The following is a 20,208-nucleotide window of genomic DNA, read 5'->3' as shown; positions in this document are numbered from 1 at the left end:
TTCATATGGGCTGTTATAATAAGTCCCTGCCTCTATAATTTTCAATGTGGGTGTTTATAGACCTTTTTTGCTGTAGTTACTTTAGAAGTGCAATTTGTGACTAGCAAAGTGATTATTCGTGAGGGAGGGTATTTTGTATTTGCATGCCCCTCCCTAAACCACTCCTATTTATGTGTTAACTATTGCCCGTTTTCCATCCACTTCCCCTATCCCTCCAAGATTTAGTACAGAACCACAGACCTTTGTGTGCAGAGATCTGCACACTTGTGGTGGAAATCTCCATCAATCAATCAGGGGTTTATAAAGTGCGCTACTCACCTGTGAGGGTCTCACGGCGCTGGGGGGGGAGACGGGTGGTAGGGGGAAAGAAGACGACTCCGAATCAGTCGAAGAGCCAGGTCTTGAGGTCCTCCCTGAACGTGTGCAGGGTCGGGGAGCGTCTGATGTTCACCGGGAGCTCTTTCCAGGTCTTGGCTGCGATGTAAGAGAAGGCTCTTCCTCCGGCTTTATTTCTGTGGAGCTGAGGTTTCTCTTGGGTGCGTGGTAGGAGACTCTCTCATTGAGGTATTTGGGTCCGATGTTGTTGAGAGAATTGTAGGCGTGGATGAGGAGCTTGAAAGTGAATGTGTTCTCGAAGGGGAGGCAGTGCAGGTCGCGCAGGTGTTGGGTCATGTGCTCGTGCCGTGGAGTTCTGAGTACGAGTCTGGCTGCAGCGTTCTGGATGGTTTGAAGTCTGTGTAGGAGAGTTTTGTTGATTCCGGCATGGAGGGCGTTGCCGTAGTCAAGTCTGCTGGTTATGATTGCGTGGGTGACTGTCCTTCTGCAGACGGAGGGGATCCATTTGAAGGTCTTATGCAGGATCCGAAGGCAGTTGAAACTGGTGGAGGCAACGGCGTTGATCTGGCGTTTCATGCAGAGGGAGGAGTCTAGGATGATGCCGAGGTTACGGGCATGGCCGGTGGGGGTGGGTGGGGTCCCGAGAGTGGACGGTCACCAGGTGTTGTCCCAGGCGGTGGAGCAGGGTCTGAGGATGAGGGTGCCGCGTAGTGTGGTCCTGGGGCTGGTCTGGACCTGGAAGTGAAGGTGTTCCGCATTGGACTGGTGGTCGCTGGAGGTGGAGAGTCGGAGGGTGGTCTTGTGTGTGATGGCGAGTCCCCCTCACGGGCGGTCCTTTCTCTGGAACTTGTAGCCATCGGGGATCGCGGTGGCGATGTGGGGCCCGTAGGTGGCGTTGGTCCAGGTCTCTGTGAAGAAGGCGACATTGGGTGAGAGGGTGTCGATCAGTTCCCAGATTTCAACAGCGTGTCAGTGCAGGGAGCGCACGTTGAGGAGGATGCAAGTCAGGCTCTTTGAGGTGCGTGCATCGGATGGGCAGTCTGCAGTCACGGGAGGCTTGTCGACGGTGAAGGATTTGCAGCCGGCTCTGCAGAAGAACTGTCCGTGGGTGGTAATAGGCGAGGGTCTTGCGCAGTCGGCGTGTCTTCCGGGATTGAGTGCGTGGAGGGTGGTCGAGTCGTAGAGGTGAGGTCTAGGAGAAGCAGGATTCCTGGCGCTGGCTGTGGTCGGGTCCACTCATATCTTTTCCATGCGGAAAAGATATGAGAGGTGAAGGCAAAGATCTCTGCTCGTAGGTTTCTGAACTGTGTTTTGTATTATGCGAGTAGTAATTCTGTAGTACTACTAAACGTACAACAGAATGCAGTTTGGGAAAAGGGACCTTGGAGTGTCAGAGTTGGTCACTCCGAGTACAGACCTAGTGAGTTCAAGTGTGTCTGTTTGTTAGCTCTAGGCTTTAAGGTTCTCAAGTAAGCCTCACTGTTTTCCTAATCCTACATGAGTTGTCAGGCTCAGAGCATTGTGGCTAGAGATTTGTGATTGCCGTTGAGGTCTAATATCATTGAATTATAATCACTTTTAATTCGCTGCAAGATCATGACATTTATCACTTCTAGCACAAGAACAGGTGGTTAACATGTTGCCTACAATGACATGCAGGTGAATTATAAAATTTTGAGTATAGTACCATCCATAAGTATTAAGTAGATTGCCAGAACTTGGCATGATAAGCCTCTTCGTTCCATAACTTTTCTGGAAATGTATGTCCTACAGCTTATCAGCAAGCTACCTTAATTTCCGTCTTACGGTCTTTGGTGGTGGGTTTTCCAAATTTTAGATATCCACAGAATTCCCCGGGATCCAAAAGCCACATTTTATTGTAAAATGATAATTGCCAAGGAGGTGAGGAAGTTAGCATTTCCCACGTTACCATATTTCTGGTGGAGTAGGGGTACATTCCAAGATTTATTGCCTGTGTTTTCCCATGGAAAGCTGCTATTTGGATTCACCACTGTAAATCACTCGAATTTGGGCAGTGACCGTAAATTCAGTTGTTTGACAACTGACTATGTTCTTCAGCTTTTTGAATTTATGATATTTTTCCCATTTCTCACATATATATTTACCTCCGGAATGACTAACTCATACGAGGGTAGAACTACATCTTTCTCTGACAATGGTAGAATCTCTGATGTGGAATTACTTTGTGGACTTCATTACTTTAGGCGTGTGAATTTCACAAAATTCCTGGTCAGTGCAATGGACAGCATGGCGCTTCTTTTGCTGCCTCTGTCTGGACCTTCCTGTTTGTGCTTGTTTGGTTAAAACACAAACGGCGATTGAATAAATACTTGCAAATATCCTACACCACTGGCAGTTCCGGTAGGTGGCATCCCAACCCATCATTATTCACCCACTAGGCCACTCTAAAGGCAAATCCTGCAAATCAGGACCTCCTCATGGGCACAGACCGAGCTGCCAGGTGAGCCACCCTCTGGCAAAGAACACAAGCAACATTATTCCAGTGGATCTGCTTATGGCACTGTAGTGGAAGTTATAAAAAGAAGAATGTACACAGGAGGGATTTAATAAGTCAACTTTAAGAAAGTTCTGAGGTGATATGTTCAGCATGGATACTTACCAGGCTGTAGGATGCATGGAGACGGTGTCCTGGATATGGGTGCTCAGGCTGAATACAGTGATATCAATGAGTAACACCATTTTATCTGTAAAGCCCATAGGGCTGCAGTGGTTTTATGAACGTGAGGTGAAATGCACATAGCATTTTCAATAGCTTTAGAATTGCTGTGATATTAGAGTTGTGTTGTGAATGTTGGGTATTGTGAATATGTTTCGTGCTGATTAAGAGTCACCAAGTGTGAAATGGCTTCTACAGGGTTTAGGTTGCTGTGATAGTTGCATAGGAAAGTGGGGACAACGGATGTAGTTTTCCTTCTGTTGACATATCATTTGTATGGCTCTTGAAGTAGTTTTTGATGCTTGAGAAAATTGGTATGGTGCGGTTCCATATCATACTGTGTGTAGCACTTGCTGAGACAGATGCTGAAGTGTGGTACAAATGAGTAATTTTCATTGTTGTGTTGTGTTGTGGATAGTAAGCCATTATGGATGTGATTGGTACTCTTGAAGAATAACATGATGTCATTTGTACGCCCTATGGCACGGATTTCACTGCATGAGAATATGGTGTTGGTATATGCAATGGACTCTAGTATTAAACAGCACTCGGTGCTGGAACGTGTTATTGGTAGATACCAATGTTTAAAAGCATTAGAGTTACAGCTAGTTGGTGCATTGGGCTAGGTTAGCCTGTTCGAACATTATCATGTGTGATTTGACAAAGTGGGCAGCCTTATCCAGGAAATCTTCAAATGCTTCTAAATATAACTTGAAACTAAACTGTTCCTCATAATACTGCCATTTTCGCCATACAGTAATGTACGGTACAAAGTTCAGTATTGTATCTTTATCCAAGTTGTGCTGAATCATTCAGCCGCATTAGATCTGGTGAAAAGTGACACACACCCATGCGTATTGATCTTGGCACCATGTTGATTGCTTAAGTGCAGTGTTGACACATCTACTGGGTTTTGCGGACTCTAGAAATTGGTAATGAACAGCAACACAAAGCTATCTATGTAACCATTAAAGCTGTGCTCTTTAAGTGTGCAGGGCTGATGTTTTTGTGGGTTCTGTATCGACAGCACTGGGTGCTAAAGTGCTGGATTGGTAGGTCCATGTATATCAAAGCTCCAGCAAATTCAGCTAGTGCACTAAACCACAATTAAGCAGCACATCAAACTTGACTGCAGAAAACCACGAAAGCTTAGCCCATCCAAACACTGTCACAAGTGCTCCAAGTCACTAAACAACCACAAGGAGGTGTTTAGTGGGAAAGGAACTGGATTTGTGTTGGAAACAGGCTATGTATTCCCCATGCAAGGAAAGGCCAGTGTTGTATCTTTTTATCAATGTTTTCCACATTAAGTTAATAGAACACACAATTAATGAATTAATGTATAGGTGCACTAAGAATGGTGCTAGAAGAGACATACAGTGGGAAACACATACATAAGGAATAGCGGACTTTTAAATGCCTATACTTATCCGGAGTGCCAGGGAAGGGTTTTATGTACATTGAGAGTATCTACTAGTAGATTGTTGCAGTATTCAGCTTGAAACGTTTAGATACATATTTTTATACATACATGCAAAATTACAAGAGGAATCAATAGATAGACATATAGACTTATGTGTTGTAAGGGACATGAGAAGCTATTTGCATGGTATGAGATTTGTTTATATGTGGAGGGTGAGGACTTGACATAGCAACCAACCAGCAGTGTGAAAGACCAAAGCAACCTCAGGGCCTACCAAGTTTTAGTCATGGACCTGGTGTGCCGACTGTCACACTTATTAAAGTTTCCAGAGGAGCAGATACCATTCCACCTGAGTTTTTTATTTTCCAATTCTTGTAATGAAAACACCCACACCTCATTTCAACAAGACTGTACCAAATAGAAACCTTTTGGGAAAAAAACGTTCACTGAAATCTAAAATCTGAAGAAATCTATAGCCAAACAACAGCCTTGTAGAAGGTCATTGAAAACATATTAGGTCGATGAGTTAAGTGGCTAAGAGGTGTCTTGGCTTAAATCAAAAACAGAAAGAAAGGCATATGACCATGAAATAACCATCTAGCTATTGCAAACAGCAGCAATGGAGCAAAAACAACAGCACTGAAACCCCCTATGAATTGTGGCCCGTGAATTAACTTATTGTGCTACAACAGACAGCACTCGTGCTGCAATCATTGACATTGTCAAGGACAGTGCCATACATAACATCCAACACAAGTCTGGAGCACAACAAAAAGAATAGTTTCAGGACTGTCACTTTCTGTAACCAAAAGTTGTATTCGAAGCACTGATTTGTTTGACATGAAAGAATTATTACATAAGTATATGAATAGAAAGAAGGTATCAAATTTGGAAATGCAAATTCAATCACAGCAATGTCCAATGCCTCCTACATAAAGGAAATTCAGATGTTAACAATGCGTTTTTTCGACCGAGCACAGCCGTATCAATATGATTTTTAATCCGAGCACACCGAATACGTGTTTTGTCTTTATCGATGACTTCCTCAGGGCTACTAACATATACTCAAAAGCTGATGTCTTTTATATGTATTTCCGTTTGGTCCTATTGACCATTTTGGAACTATTCTTTATGTTGTGCTCCAGACTTGTGTTGAATGAAATAAACATCTGTCTCACTCATTAGAAAGGGACAACTGAATGCTAAGCGCATGGCCGTCAAGAGGGATAATGTTCTCTCTCTCTATGGACTGCACAGTAAACTACTCTTAGAGAAGGTTTTCCCAGATACCTAACCTCGTAGGTCCTCAAAAATAGTGTGCCTCTAGGATAGCCTATTGGTAGGCAAGACATTGATAGATTCAGAGCAGGATTTCCAAGAATTGTTATCCACCCAAACGTAAAATACTGGCTGCCCTTCCTTTTTTGTGTGGTTTTGTATTAATGCCAATCACTACTCTAGAGAGTAACGCTTCGCCCTTAGTCTTTGCAAAAGAAATTACACAGCCCCGTAAGTAAAATAAATGGAGCTGGGCGTTAGTCTGGAGTTTTCAATGATGCATTGGCCTGTGCTCTTAAGTACACGGGGACCAGTATTGGGGAAAATACCTGCAGTCTTCCAAGTACATGAAATGAATACATTATTTCTCCAATAATTACACCATCGGCTAATTTCCATTACTGAATCCATACATGATCACACTGGCAGTATTCTAATTGCAGCTGTCATTTATAAAATAGCAGAGCAGGCTTTATATATCGATACTTCTAAAGCAACTACTACATAAATAAGGTTGTCCTTAAAATACTATAAATCTATATCATTAACCCTAAATACATTAATAAGCCATTCGGTCTATGTAAACCAATGTGCTTTTAATGAATCAATTAAAAAGAAGTAGGAAGATAAACATCTGGGTTGATTAAGAAATGTGGAAAAGAAAGGAGAAAAAAGAAAATCAGCTAAATTTAGTGCAATTAAACTTACGATGTCCACCAACTCCTGACCGATGTATTTGTGAAATTAGATAACTTAATGATGGTATATGCATAACTGTTTTATGTCTAAAATGTTTTAACATTTTTGTTCATTATCTGAATAGGTGTTTCTAATTTTCCGCAAAATAATGCTTTGGTTATACAGTTATAGATGTTTACAATTTTTTCACAAACAAATTTACTCTTTAAAAGAAAAAAATGAACAGTCTAGGAAAGTATATAATCAACAACTTCAATTTTAATGAAATGAATAGTTTTATATGAATTTAGGATTATTTTACAAAAGCTTTCAATATAACATATATTTTTTTTAAATGTGGATGTTTTCCTTAAAATATTTTTCTTTAGCAGCAAAATTATCAGCCAGATAAATGTTTTCACCGATTTTGCCACACAATCATGAATTAGCATACATTTGGAGTAAAGAAAGAGTAAGAGGCTTTTAGTTTTAAAAAAATGTGACCTCTGGCAAAAAGGTTAGGATTTATGGGTTTTAAAAACTGTAAGTCAACAAACCGTATCAGAAACAAAATAAGTAAGTCGGCTCAATCACCGTAGAGCATACAGAAAGTATTGACCAGAAAAAAGTAGATCCTACAGTTTAGCATTTAAAAAAAAAAAAAGTATATAACCATTCAGTACACAAACACAATATCTCAAAAGAGCACTTTGGCAAAAGACTTACCAGCATCTGGCAAGATCCTTGGTAAGAGGAGGTTGTGAATGTCTTTATTTTCGGAGAGTTTTGAATAATGTAGGGCGCTGTGACCGAGGGCATCTACGAGCTTTATATCCGCCCCTTTTCGAAGGCAGAGGTCCACGATGTTAAAGTTACTTGCTTCACACGCCAGCATGAGGGGAGTCCTAGGGAGCAAACACAAATATAAATAAAGATGAATTAGCCTGGAATTAAAAGGTACTACCTTTTAGACCTGCCCACTCTAACAAAGCCAATTAAAGAAGTGGTCAAGGGAGTAAGAAAGCACAAAGCAAATCGTCCTGGGTCACATTGATCATGCTGTGCTCTAGCAGATAACAACCTTCTTTTATTTAACTTCTGCCTCTGATAGTTCATTAGTAGTGGTATAATGACTGTTATTCTGTTCAATTGCTATGTTTAACTATGCGGAGGGATTAGCATACTAACACTAGCAAAAACAACAAAGTCTGAGCTACGATTGACTATGTTGGGACAAAATGCCTCGCATGGATTAGAAAGCGGTGCTGCCTCACCTTTGCCCTTTTTCTGTATGACCCTGTGTGTCTTCCCCCAAACATGCAAGGCTGGTCTCTGATGTGGAGGAGGCGCCCAAGGTCCCCTGCTCTTTGTGAGGCGGAGTAGTGTTCCCTGTACCCAGGCTCTGTTTGAACTTGCAGTGGTGGCCGCTTTATCTGGGACATGCAGAACATTGTGTGTGAATGCCTGTCTTTCTAGATGGATGAATGGTGGACTCCACAGGATTGTGTGTGTAGGTGAGCTGCACAAGATGGGGTACCTTTCCATTGTCCATGCCTGAGATTCCTCCCCGCACGTCCACGTCCTCTAACCCCCCATCACAATCAGGTGTCTCCGTGGATGGAGAAAGTTAACCTTCCAGATTCTCTTGAGGTAAACACAGTACTCCTATCAGAGTTAAAACTCTCTCTCTCCCATTCCAGTGCAAGATCTGGATGCCTTTGGAATATAGCCTCCTGGTTGGTGCCATGTCAGATTTCATTTGAACCCGCCGGAACTGGTCCCAGAAAGAGCAACAGGGCAACATGGTATTTACTTGAGGAAACCGCGCCAGGACCACTTTATTCCAGGATTGGAGGGCTTCCGGAGATTAAAAGCACGTAGATCACATGATAGGCCAGTACTAGACACCAGAGAAAGATAAACGGTACCTCAGTACATTGTTCAACGTTACACCATGCTGCTTAGTAGGACTTGTGCAACAATGCAAGAGACAATATAATGCATGATCCAGGAATGAGGGTGCCGCAGATTCACCACTCCCCCTCCAGTCTAGCTGGAGGTGTTGGCAACCTCCGGAATCACTTGCTGCTGGACCTATGGCGATATGGTCAAACTTACCTGACTGCTTAACAAGCCAGAGAGTGTCTCCCATATGTAAACAACATGATCCACTGACAATAGTCCCAAACCCTTATGACTAGAAGGGCCTGCATAATGGGCATCTCAGTATGCAGAGACTGCTCATAAGCCACAAGGTTGTCCCTGCTAGCATCCCAGGGAGCAGCAACAGCATCTAGATTGAGAAGCACGGTCTTCACAGATTCAGAATATTGTGCCATATCATTAGTCCCTCCACTCGTAACCTAGAGTCCCTACACCCACATCTTCTGCCGTCCCTGAAGACTGTCAAGAATCATGAGTTTGACAATCGTCTGGAGGAGATTGTCCTGATTCTGAACTGGAATTAGCTTCACAGATTTAACAGTACTGGAAAGATCGTGGTTTGAACACCAGCCAAGACCACTGGTGCAGGCCACTAGTCCACTAGCCACTGGATGTCCCACAGTAGCTGAGGTTACCCAAGTCCCATAAGTGCCTCAGGACCCATCCATCCAGTGGTTCCTGAGATCCAGACAAGCCACCACTGAATGACCCCTAGAGTGAACATTCTCCTATAGCAAGCTACTTACATTTAGGAAGAAAGTATTTTTGTGAAATACATAATATATCAAAGCATAAAAAGTATAATTGGATAAGTCTTCAGCCCCCTAAGCTAACCGTGATGAAAACACGTTTGGCAGCAATTATAGCAGTGAATCTATTGCAACAGGTCAGTGCCAAAGAACTGGCCTTCACGCCGGTGTAATTGCCCCGGAGAAACCAAAGATAGGGTTTGGCTTATGAAGCAGCAAGGCCAAGCCTACTGAACAAAAAAACAAGAAGAAACACCAGTGCTGCCAATCATTTAAGAGCTGTTTTCTAGCGCATAGAACAAAACCAAAGCAACTACAACCACTTTTTCCGTTGGATTTTAATCCAAAATTGTTTACAAAAGATCATATAAAATACATATCAAAAATCACAATTTTCCTATAAATCAGAAATTTCCTTTACACCATTCCAAAACCACCCTTTCCTTTTTATTCACACTATTCTCTAACATAACCACCTCACGTACGTCAATGCACATTCACTCGCCAGATCTTGCAAACAATTTTCAATCTCACTTCAAAATTGCCCACCATACTAGCATTCATCTTAACCAACACACATACTTCCTCTTTAACCTGCTCCCACAGATCAATTCTCTGAGGGAACTCTTTAAACAACAACTGAAGCAATAAAAGTTCAATGCAACAATGCGGCAAAGGCTATCAGCAACAACTTAAATGGTATTAAATTGTTCTAATAAATCAAAGTTCATATGATTAGCCTAAAAATGCCGTGGTCTACGCGTTTCAAATCCCATCAATTCAAGGGATTCTCCTCAGGACCAAAAAAGCTGAAAAACATGAAAAGAGAAAGGCAATAAGCCCTATCTTAGTACTAAACATCAAGAGGTGACCAAGCTTGTCCTGCTTCTAAACTCGTAAGCGCTTACCTATAGTCGCATTAAAAACGCAATCGTTCTCTTTCTTTCTTTTTCTTCACACACCTGTAAAGAGCATGTATAAATGTCACTGTCACATCAAAACGAAAGAATACACGACGGACCATGGTATGAAAAATATTCTTACGTATAACTGTGCAAACGGTGGTATGTCGCTCAAGAAGATTCGATGTATGCACTACATTTCTGGAAGAATCAGTGAAAACCGTTTAAGAATAAAGGGCTGAGTAACGCTTAAAAAATATGTCAAAATCAGCCTTTATTTAAATCTATCGTACCTGGTTGAATGCGTTCAATTTCCAGAAAGAACAGACTTTGTCCAATGTAATTGGATGCCGAATGACTAGAAAAAAATCAGAAACTTATTTTATCAAACCATCGGTTTTAAGAGCGTTATCTGCTAAGCACTCGCGTTGCTACAATGTGCTCTCCAATTTCATGGAGATAAAAAAGTAGCACAGCTTCGCTTACCTTGAAATTGTTAATTTCGTCTCTTCTCAAAGAGGGGAGAGTTCCCGTTTGTTTCTCGACCGGGCGGTTGTTCAAGTGCAACGCTCAGAGCTCCGTCATACAAATGCGTCTGACTGATGACGTAATTGCACTCGGGAGACTGGGAATTGTAGTAGTTCTAAAGACGGTGTATTGCAAAACAAACTCGTCTTTTTCTACCTTTTATAATGGTGCTTATATCTATTTAAAAAAAAGTGGGCATGTAGCTGCAAAGCGAGATTTTCCATGATCCAAGCGCGCAATATAGATATTTCAGAAACGGACACAGTCATTCTTGCCCGTTAGATAGTTGACAGCCTTTAGCAGGTATAAACATTCTTAATATCAATATAGGATCAAAAGCCGTTTTCTGCAGAAATACTCAAAATTACAATTTAAAAATCTCTGCGAGTTCGTTGTGCCCTTTGGCTGTTGTGTTAAATCGAATAATTAGCATAGCCTCTCTCTTTGTTAGTTTGGAATCTAGGTCTCCCCCTCTCTGGTCTTGTTCAACTTTGGAAATCACTACCCACCTTAAATCTCTCTCTGTGTGTGTGCATTCGTGCCAGTGATTTACTTGAGGTGTAGTTTGCACATTTTTCCTGATTCTTGATTTATGTTGCGATATCCTGTGGCGGATTTCCTGATTGTTTTTGCCTACATACAGTTTTTTACATGGGCACCAGATTCCCTAAACGACATATTTGGACTTACAGTTGGTGAAAGTTACATGTTTCCAATGAATGTCATTATATGTCACCAATTCTCCTTCAATTGTTGATTCGCAACAAATGCACGTACCACATTTATGATGTCCTCTGACTGGAGGTAAACCAATGTAGTCACGTAAAGTGGTTGGTTTTGGTTTTGGCAATGCCGCTCTAACAATCTGATTGGCAATGCTTTTGTCCTTCTTGAAAGCAAAAAGTGGCGCTTCTGTTAATGTTTTATCAAGATTTTTCACCAGATGCCAATTCTGAAAGATCACTTTTTTAAGCCAATTTGACGTGGAGCAAAAAGTTGATACACACACTATTCTTTCCATCTTAGGTTTCTTGTTTTTTTCAAGTAAAGTCTCGCGAGGTGTCCACCACCCCCTTTTCATAGCTCTCTTTAAAAGCTTACTAGGATATCCACGATCCAGCAGTTTTTCTCTTAAGGCACTGGTATGGAGAATGTACTCATCTTTGAAAGAACAGTTACGCCTTATTCTTAGAAATTGCCCAAACGGCAAATTATCTTTCAAGTTTTGAGGGTGATTACTTGAAGTGCAAGACCTTGTTTCTATCTGTTTCTTTCTTGAACAGTGTTGTCACCAACTGTCAATCGGACACAAACCTCAACATCTAAAAATGACATTTTTGGGTTAGAATAATTCAAACTGAATTTTATGTCGGCTGTCCTATTATTAATCCAGTCATGGAAGGAGTGTAGCTCTTTTTCACCTCCCGTCCACACCATAAACATATCATCGATGTAGCGGACCCAACTGCCGATCCATTGTTTAAAGGGGTTGTTGGCACAAATTAATTTTTCTTCATATTTGGACATGAACAAAACTGCTAGCTCCGGGGCGAATGGACACCCCATGGCTACTCCTTTAATCCGATAGTAAAATTCATCCTGAAAATTGAAATAGTTTTTCTTTAGAGCGAACTTAGCCAGTTCAATGATAAACTCTGTTGGAATTTTTACTGGTTGTATTCTGCTATCCAAAAATGAGGTGAGTACAGCCAATCCTTCATCTTGTGGTATCTGGGTGTATAAAGATACCACATCCATACTCGCTAGCAAGTTGTTGTTGTCAAAATCCATTGAAGCCAATTTATTAATGAAATCAGTGGTGTCTTGTAAAAAAGATCTGACTTTTACCGTAAAAGGTTTAAAAAAAGAAATCCACAAATTTGGAAATAGGTTCTAGCAAAGGCTCACAACCGGAGACTATTGGTCTCCCCGGTGGATTGTTTTCATCCTTATGTACCTTAGGAAGTACATAAAAATTGGTGTTCTAGGATGTTTGTGTTGTAAATAATCAAATTCCTCCTTTCCTAGAAACCCTTGATCATATCCATTTTTTAAGATCTTGAACAGATGTGCTTGTAATTCAAAGGTGGCATCCGCGGGAATTTTCATATAGCATTCGCTATTACGGAGTTGTTTATTCACTTCAGCTGTATACTGGGGGATACCACAGACCACAATTGAGCCACCTTTATCGGCCTGTTTTATCGTTATAGAGACATCGTTCTTTAAATTTGAAAGGGCCTCTTTTTGTGCTGTTGTTATATTATGTTTCAAAGGCTTTCGATTCTTTTTCTCCATCTCTGAAATCGCAGATAGCACAGTTCTTTCGAACGTGATAACCTCCTTAGGAATTTTACTTGAGGGTGGGCAATCGCAGTTCCGTTGTTTCCGAATATTCGGTTATTCGGCCCCAGCACCCTCAGTAGGCTCCTACTTGGCATGAGTGAAGCAGATTTTGATACACAGAACAATCTAGCTGGAAATGGTACACTTATGAATCACCTTACCTTTCTTTGAACCAGCATAGCCAAGGAGAAGCTGATGATCAATCTTGTTCGGTCAATATAGAATTGACATGCATTAACCATCCACAATCCAACTACCTCTCATATCACTCACTCGTTTGATGCTTTTCTTTGACCTGACCAGTGTACAGTGTACATACACACAAAAAAAATAAGGGCCCTATGAAGATCCATAAGGAACAGTCTTGCCGCCTCTTTGGTGGCAGAAAGTTGATAGAGCAATGCACTGACCCATGTCAAATGGGGTAGCCAACTTTGGCAGGAATGAACCCACCGTCCAAAGGACCAGTTTGCCTGCACAAAAAAGGAAACTGGAGGAAGAACTAACAAAGTCTGCAGCGTGCTAATGCACTGAGCTGAGGTAATGGCAAACAAGAAAACTGTCTTCACAGTCAGCAGTCACAAAAGGCAAGTGTGAATGGATTAAAAGGGTAAACCCATCAGGAATGTGAGCATCAGATTAAAGGCCCACTAAGCATGCTAAAGGGAGATGAGGAAGCAAATGGGACAACTCCATCAGAAAATGCATAATAAATGGAGACTTGAAAAACATTGGCTGATCTGTCAAACAAGAAAAGACAAAAGGGCAAACACATGATCCTCAAAAGTGCCCACAGCAAAGCTCTGCATGGCCAAGGAAAGCTCAAAGTGGAATGCATAAGAAAACTTTACATTGAGGAAATTAACTTCCTCCTTGGTGCTTCAAGAAATGAACCTGGACTAAAATTCACAATAAACAGAGGTAGAGGGGCATTGACCTAACAAGATGATGTCCACCACCTCAGCAGGCAGGTCAAAGGAACTCAGACTGCCCATGCCTATCTCCAGGAATGAACGTAGAGGAGTAGATGCAGAACCTGCCCCTCCCTTTAAGAAAGGAGGTCTGTCTCGTAAGAGTACGGTACAGGGACATGCAGAGCAGATCAGAGTACCACACCCTCCATGGCAAGGCTGTGGCAATCAGATTGCAGATGCAAGGTCCTGACACAGCTTCTTCGGAACCCTAAAGCACAGAGGGATAGGGGAAAATGCCTAGTTGACAAGCAAGTCCAATTTCAAGTAGAAGGTAATTCCCATGGCACCCTCCAGTGAGAACTATATGGCAGAGATCTGCAGACAAATTGTCTTCTTGTGAGTGAACCACTAGAGGATTGCGCCAAAGGGCAAAGATAGACTGAACCACCTCTGGGTGAAGACTCCACTACTGACCAGCAAGATGCCATAAGGTTCAGACTGGCACAGAAAACAGGCCTGGGCACCAAAATAAAAGAGGCCCCCATGATCAAATCAGATAGCTAAAAAGTGGCACACATTTACAAATCATAGCAGTTTTGAAAGATATGCTGTATCAGTGTTTTCCAACATAAGGGAGATGGCATCCATTGGTGCTTGCTTCAGGCACTGTTTGTGGTAATTTCAGGGAAATCAACAGTAAAAAGATGCCCAAAAGACCATATAACAAGCCCAAAAACAGGGCTACATACTAACTTGTCACACTAACTTTTCAGGCATTGCCAGAATGCTCTATAAGCCAGTCTAACCCTAGAGGACACTGTCTGAGATCATGGACTCTGACAGGGGGCACGTCTGAGGGTTCATACAAGCCAGACACCCTCAGTGCCTTAAGGCTCAAGGACGCAAGACCACACCACCATGTTTGTTGGAGGACCACAATGCAGTTGTGTTGTCCAATAGGATCTGAACTGACTGATCACAGATGAAAGGCAGAAATGCCTTGAAGGCCTGGTGGACAAACCAATTTTGAGCTGACTGTTGTGCGAATTTTGCTCTGTGGGAGACCAAAAGCTGATGAACTCCAATATATCAAGGTGACAATCCCAACCAAGGGAGGAGGAATCGGGTACCATCATGGTCATTGCAGGTGGTCTGTCAACAGTCACCAATGCAGATCATGAGCCACTTCTTAGAAAAGCTAAATGCTGCTCATCAGACTCTTCAGTCTCCTCAATGCTGGCCTACAGAAAAAGGAGGCCCACTGAAGTTCACACATGTAGCACCCAGCAAGGGGAACCAGTAAGATACATGAGGGTAGAGGACAGTCAGGGATGGAAGCAAAGCTCCCTCCTGAAACTTCTCAATCATAACCTGAATGTCCCTGGGTGATTAAAAAGTCTTGAGGTAGGTAGTGTGTAGCTCCACTTTGATGAAAATGCAATGCTTGGACGGCTGAAGGTGTGACTTGTGAAGGTTGATTGAAAACCACACCACAAAGAGCAGACAGATTGTGGCATGCAGGTGGCCTGACAATGGCTGTGAAAATTGCACCTTCAACAGGCAGTCTTAGCGCTGTGGGAATTAAGAAATCCCAGATCGATGAAGATGTGCTACAACTACTGACATCACCTTTGTGAAGATTCAGGGGGCTGAAATAAGTTCAAAAAGAATCACTACAAATTGATAGTGGGTGGGGCGCCCCACAAAAAGCAGAATTCCTCCTGTGTGACTTCAGGATTGCTAAATAAAAATATACATTATAGGGCACCATTCAGTGCCCCAAAATATGCCTTGAGGGATACCATCAAGTGTCCAAGTTCCACAGCCAGGTGAACCTTTGCAAGAGAAGACATCTTGAACTTTTCCTTGTGGAAGAAGGCACTCAGAATGCTTTACTATATTCAATGTCCAGAATAAGACGATGGTCGTCATCTTCTTGGAATAAAAAAAAAGAATGAAAGTAGCACCCCTGCCCAATCTCGCTCTGTGAAACTAATTCCACAGCCCCTTCGATCAATTAAGGGAGAACGTCCTGCTAAAGAATGTGTATATTGTCGTCTGTATATATGGTCATCCAAGGTGACTGAAAGTACAGAAGGAACAGGAGGAGACAAGTCCTGGTAGAGAAGGGCCTTACCTTGTTTGAAAATCTGGAGGAAACAAAGGTTGATGAACTGCCAATTAAATGAAGAGACAATCTCCCCTTTAAAGGTCGCATATGCTCCCTCAAGGACAGTTTAAAGTGGTTTTGCAGGAGAGGTATGGGAAATGGAGGAGGACTGTTGCTGCTGTCCTTAGACAGCCTATAAAGCAACCACACATCCTGTAGCTGCAAAAAAATCTCATTGGACAGCTGCACACATTGTGAGGCCCTGCACTGCTGAAAAGCAAAGACCCAGGAATATTTCCTGAGCTTGCAGTACTGTTGGTGAACCTGGCAAGCAGGAGAAGCCAGTCTCAAGGACCAAGCCGTAGCCTGACCTTACCTGAAATAGGACTAGAGGGATAAGAGCAAGAGCTCTTTTGAAGGAAGAACAAGCCTGAAAACTAAGACTCTCTGGAGACGGCTGCAAGGTCAAAAATTCAGGCTCCCAGAAGCCGGACAATAGAGTGGGTGATCTGATGATTAACTGCAGGTGAAGAAGCTGGTTTGTTCCAGGAGATCAAACTCTGATCAATCAATGCTTCACTGAACGAGAGGAATGGCTCCCTGGCAAATGATGCCAGATGCATGATTTTTAGCAGGAGAATAGGCCTGGTCTCCTTTACTGGCTATAGCAATTTAAGTACTTCCTGCATGAAGCCAGGAATGAGGTGATCCACCTCGGGATGGTTATTCAAGCCACTAGCAATCTCCAGAGTTAAATAGTTGCTCTATCCTTGCTATAGGGAGTGGAAGATTGCCTTCCTCGCTGTTGTAATCATAATAATGAAAAACCATGTTGCCCATCAAAATGAGGTCTGAATCAGAACAAAAATTCTCCTCAACCCTGTTATAATACTCATGATGAGGCAACAGCTTATAAATGGACTCGTCCTCCAACAACTACAATGCTCTATGTTGAGGTCTGAACAGAATGGAAACATTAAGCACTTTATGGCACACGACCAAAGTTGGTGCCGGTAGCATCTGAGATCGAGCTAGCGGCGGGCAGCAGGCAAGGCCTTTGGTGAAGAAAGATATTTGTCTGGAGCCAGAAAAGCAACAGGAGGTCGAAAAATGGGGTCAACCGGCTGCAATGTTGGGCCACTAGTGAAAGCCCTGTCAGATGCCCTGATGGCTTCTTGGGACTTACAGGGCACCAGAGGAAGCAGAGGTGAGAGAAGAAGCAGAGGTGAGAGGGCCAGCATAGTCTTGGTTAAGCCACAATTTGTGTGGGGTCAGTGTCAGGGACTGGCACTCTGGAAACTGATTTGCAGGGTCAAGGCCTGGGCCGAGCTGGTGCCGTTTCCAATGCCAGCTCTATTTCCACTAATAGTGGCTCCAAAGATGACATCAAGGCAGGTATAGTGGAATGCATCCATCGACTGCAAGACCTACCCCTTGTGAAGGAGTAATGTTGCGAATCCAGACTTCATCTTGTTGTGCTTTTTGTTTTTCTTCCAGGAGGACTTGTTTTGGAGTGGCACGCCTTAAGGATTGGCTGGTCGAAGATAAAGTGGAGCGTGACACAGCGCAGGAACTGGGTATGGATCTGAGACAGGTATGGTATTTGGCACTGGCCCATGGCATGAATAGTGTCACCTCCTGCTACTTGATTGCCTTAGTGTGCATGAGGCCATAATTATCACATGACCTGGAGTCATCACAAGCAGACACCATGAGAGTTCAAGAGCGACATTCCCGGAGCTGAGGCACCACCTACTGGCACAGAAGAACTATTCAAACTTTCTGGATCCAGTTTGGCACTAGAAAAAGATTCAAGAGTTGAAGAATCTGCAAGTAGAAGTATCCATCAGAAAGTTAATTATTCTTACATTTTTTCTGAAATAATATTACTTACAAATGGAGCACATACATAACTCTAAATACTTTCCTATTAGGTGAATTTATACTAGCACATTAAATAAGAAACACCTTCAAAATTAAAGATTTCACCAAATAATTATGGTTTCACTTTGCTTGTATACCCATGAAATGTGAAACATGTAAATCAGCAAACACAAGAATAGGAAATTAAGAATGTTTGCAGGTTTTATATTAACATAATGGATGCAATCATGTTCACATTGTTTTCTGTACAAATAGTAAAGAGCGGATTTTCAATACGTTTAAGAAATTTACAGAAAGTTCAATAATTCAAATGTTCATTATAGCTGGATAGACAAATAACTGTTTCTTCTCTTCAGTCCATTATGAAGCGGGAGCCATAACACGGAACACAAAATAGTTTTATTTATGTTCATCAAACTTCACACTCCAGCCCAGCCAGCACGTTTCGTCCTGAGGTGGACTTCCTCAGGGTTAGTAAAGTCTTGTGTTTCTCTAGATTTATGAAGGACCAAAATAAATATGGAAAATGTGTAATATTTCCAAGTGGTTCCTCGTACCATATGCACCTCCAACAAAAAAGCAAAGACCACAAAAAAACTGGCCAGCATGTTTTGTTGTGGTCTGTGCTTTTTTGTTGGAGATGCATATGACATGAGGACCCAGTTGGGAGTGATTTTCTACGACTGCCTCATTCATTCTGATTCTACAGAAAATCTAGAATAAGAACACAAGACTTTCCTAACCCTGACAAAAAGTCCTCCTCAGGACAAAACGCGTGGCTACGCTGGAGTGTGATGTTTGATGAACATAAATTAAACTATTTTGGATACCGTATTATGGCTGCGGATTCATGACAGAATGAAAAGAAGAAACAATTATTTGTCTATCTAGCTATGATGAACATTTGAATTATTGAACTGTCTGTAATTTTCTTAAACCTATTGAGCGTTCCCTCTTTTGCGCTGTCTTCTCTTCATGTTTGGTGGTTCCCGAGAAGTGGGATCAAAAGAGGTTGAGTGCTAGCTCTCTGTCTCGAAGTACTGACACCAGTGCTACAATCTAGGGCCAACATTGCTCTTTTTATCTGTCAATTTTCCACTATTTGAGCCGCTTTTAAGATTGTGATGTCGGGGACAATTTCTACCTTCCATTCTTGTCTGTGGTGTTGACATCAATGCTTTGATCCAGAAGATACCGGCACACATCAATACTGCCATTGTACACAGCAAGGTGTAGAGGTGTATTTCCATCCTGTAAAGTAAATTACGATTTTAGAAATAAATATCAGTCAACATTTACAAGCATTTAATTGAATACTATGTTCATTTGTTCTTTAAATCAATCAAAGTAATGTTGGTTTCATAAGGATTTCACTGGGTTCGACTGCAGTGGAGAAAAGCTGGGGCTCAACCATCACTTATGCAAAAGTAGTGCACAGCTAGAGAGGAATACACATTAGATAAGAATTTGCTGCTAGCCACAGTAGGGTAGGCCGGCTAAGCGCCCAGGTCACCCTTCATCAGATGCTGAGGAGCAAAGAAGATATTCAAAACAATCACAATACACAAAACCTAATACCAAGGCAAATGAATTCCAAATGTCACTTGAAAATATTTTTTAACACTACTAGTGCATTCATCCCAAAACAAAAGTATCTTGACCAGACAATGGAGATTAATTATTTGAATTGAACAATACAGATTAGAAGGTAAAGTAGAGAATATTAAAGCTGTGGAAAATAGTTTGCCAAATATTTACATATTCAAAATCTGATTAAAGTTCGCCTGATTTGAGTGCAAACAGGAGTTTCTACCTGAAAAAATAATACAAATTGTACGGAGAACATCACCACACCACACTTTTCTGCACCCCATAGTTTTCATTGCACATTTTTGACCCTGACAAATAGTTATTAAAGTCAGATGAAAAATGAGCAGGGAACATGGCAAGGTCCTGAGTTTATTAAAACAGAATTTGATAATACATGTGGTTTTGCCAAAAAAGACCATTTTAAATCAATGGGTAAATACGATTGCAGGAAGCAAGAAAGTAAGAGGTGCCGTTTTGTGTGCCTGTTTAATATAGTGTGCCATTTTATTGTCTATTTTAAATTTACTGTTTTAACTGGGAGGGCAATATTGAATACCTAGAGTGCTGCACTTGGAACGAGAGTGAGATTCCCACAAAAGCTCCTCGCTGCTGCCAAGACTGGCCAGGAGTCAGAGTACAGTCATGGAGCACGGTAGCATTACCCCTCTCTACCAGAGTTGCATGTGGCACCAGAGGTCAGCGTTCTAGCTTACAGACCTCTGACACCTTAAATGACGGCTGCGAAGCTGCCGTGCCAAAGGCCTGCCAGAGGCAAGCCCGTCTGCACCCCGTCCACGCCTGACCGGGCCAGGGACGCTGCCTAATCGC

The 20,208-nt window shown here is 42.1% G+C and overlaps 1 protein-coding gene across 5 annotated transcripts in view; it reads right to left on the bottom strand.

The window, feature by feature from the left end:
- RAI14 (retinoic acid induced 14) overlaps positions 1–20,208 on the bottom strand; it is a 486,624-nt gene that overhangs the window by 102,152 nt on the left and 364,264 nt on the right. For all 5 annotated transcript variants that reach the window (XM_085630935.1, XM_085630928.1, XM_085630947.1 and 2 more), the window contains 2 exons: positions 18,935–19,041; positions 7,140–7,318 (listed from right to left, as the gene is read on the bottom strand). In XM_085630935.1, coding sequence (XP_085487061.1) covers positions 7,140–7,318; positions 18,935–19,041 — 286 coding nt within the window. The remainder of the gene's footprint in view (positions 1–7,139; positions 7,319–18,934; positions 19,042–20,208) is intronic.

This window comes from Triturus cristatus, chromosome 2_1, assembly GCF_964204655.1.
Source record: "Triturus cristatus chromosome 2_1, aTriCri1.1, whole genome shotgun sequence".
In the NCBI taxonomy this organism is placed as follows: Eukaryota; Metazoa; Chordata; class Amphibia; order Caudata; family Salamandridae; genus Triturus; species Triturus cristatus.
Note: the sequence above shows the minus strand (reverse complement) of the source record. Positions and strands in the feature narration are given on the sequence as shown.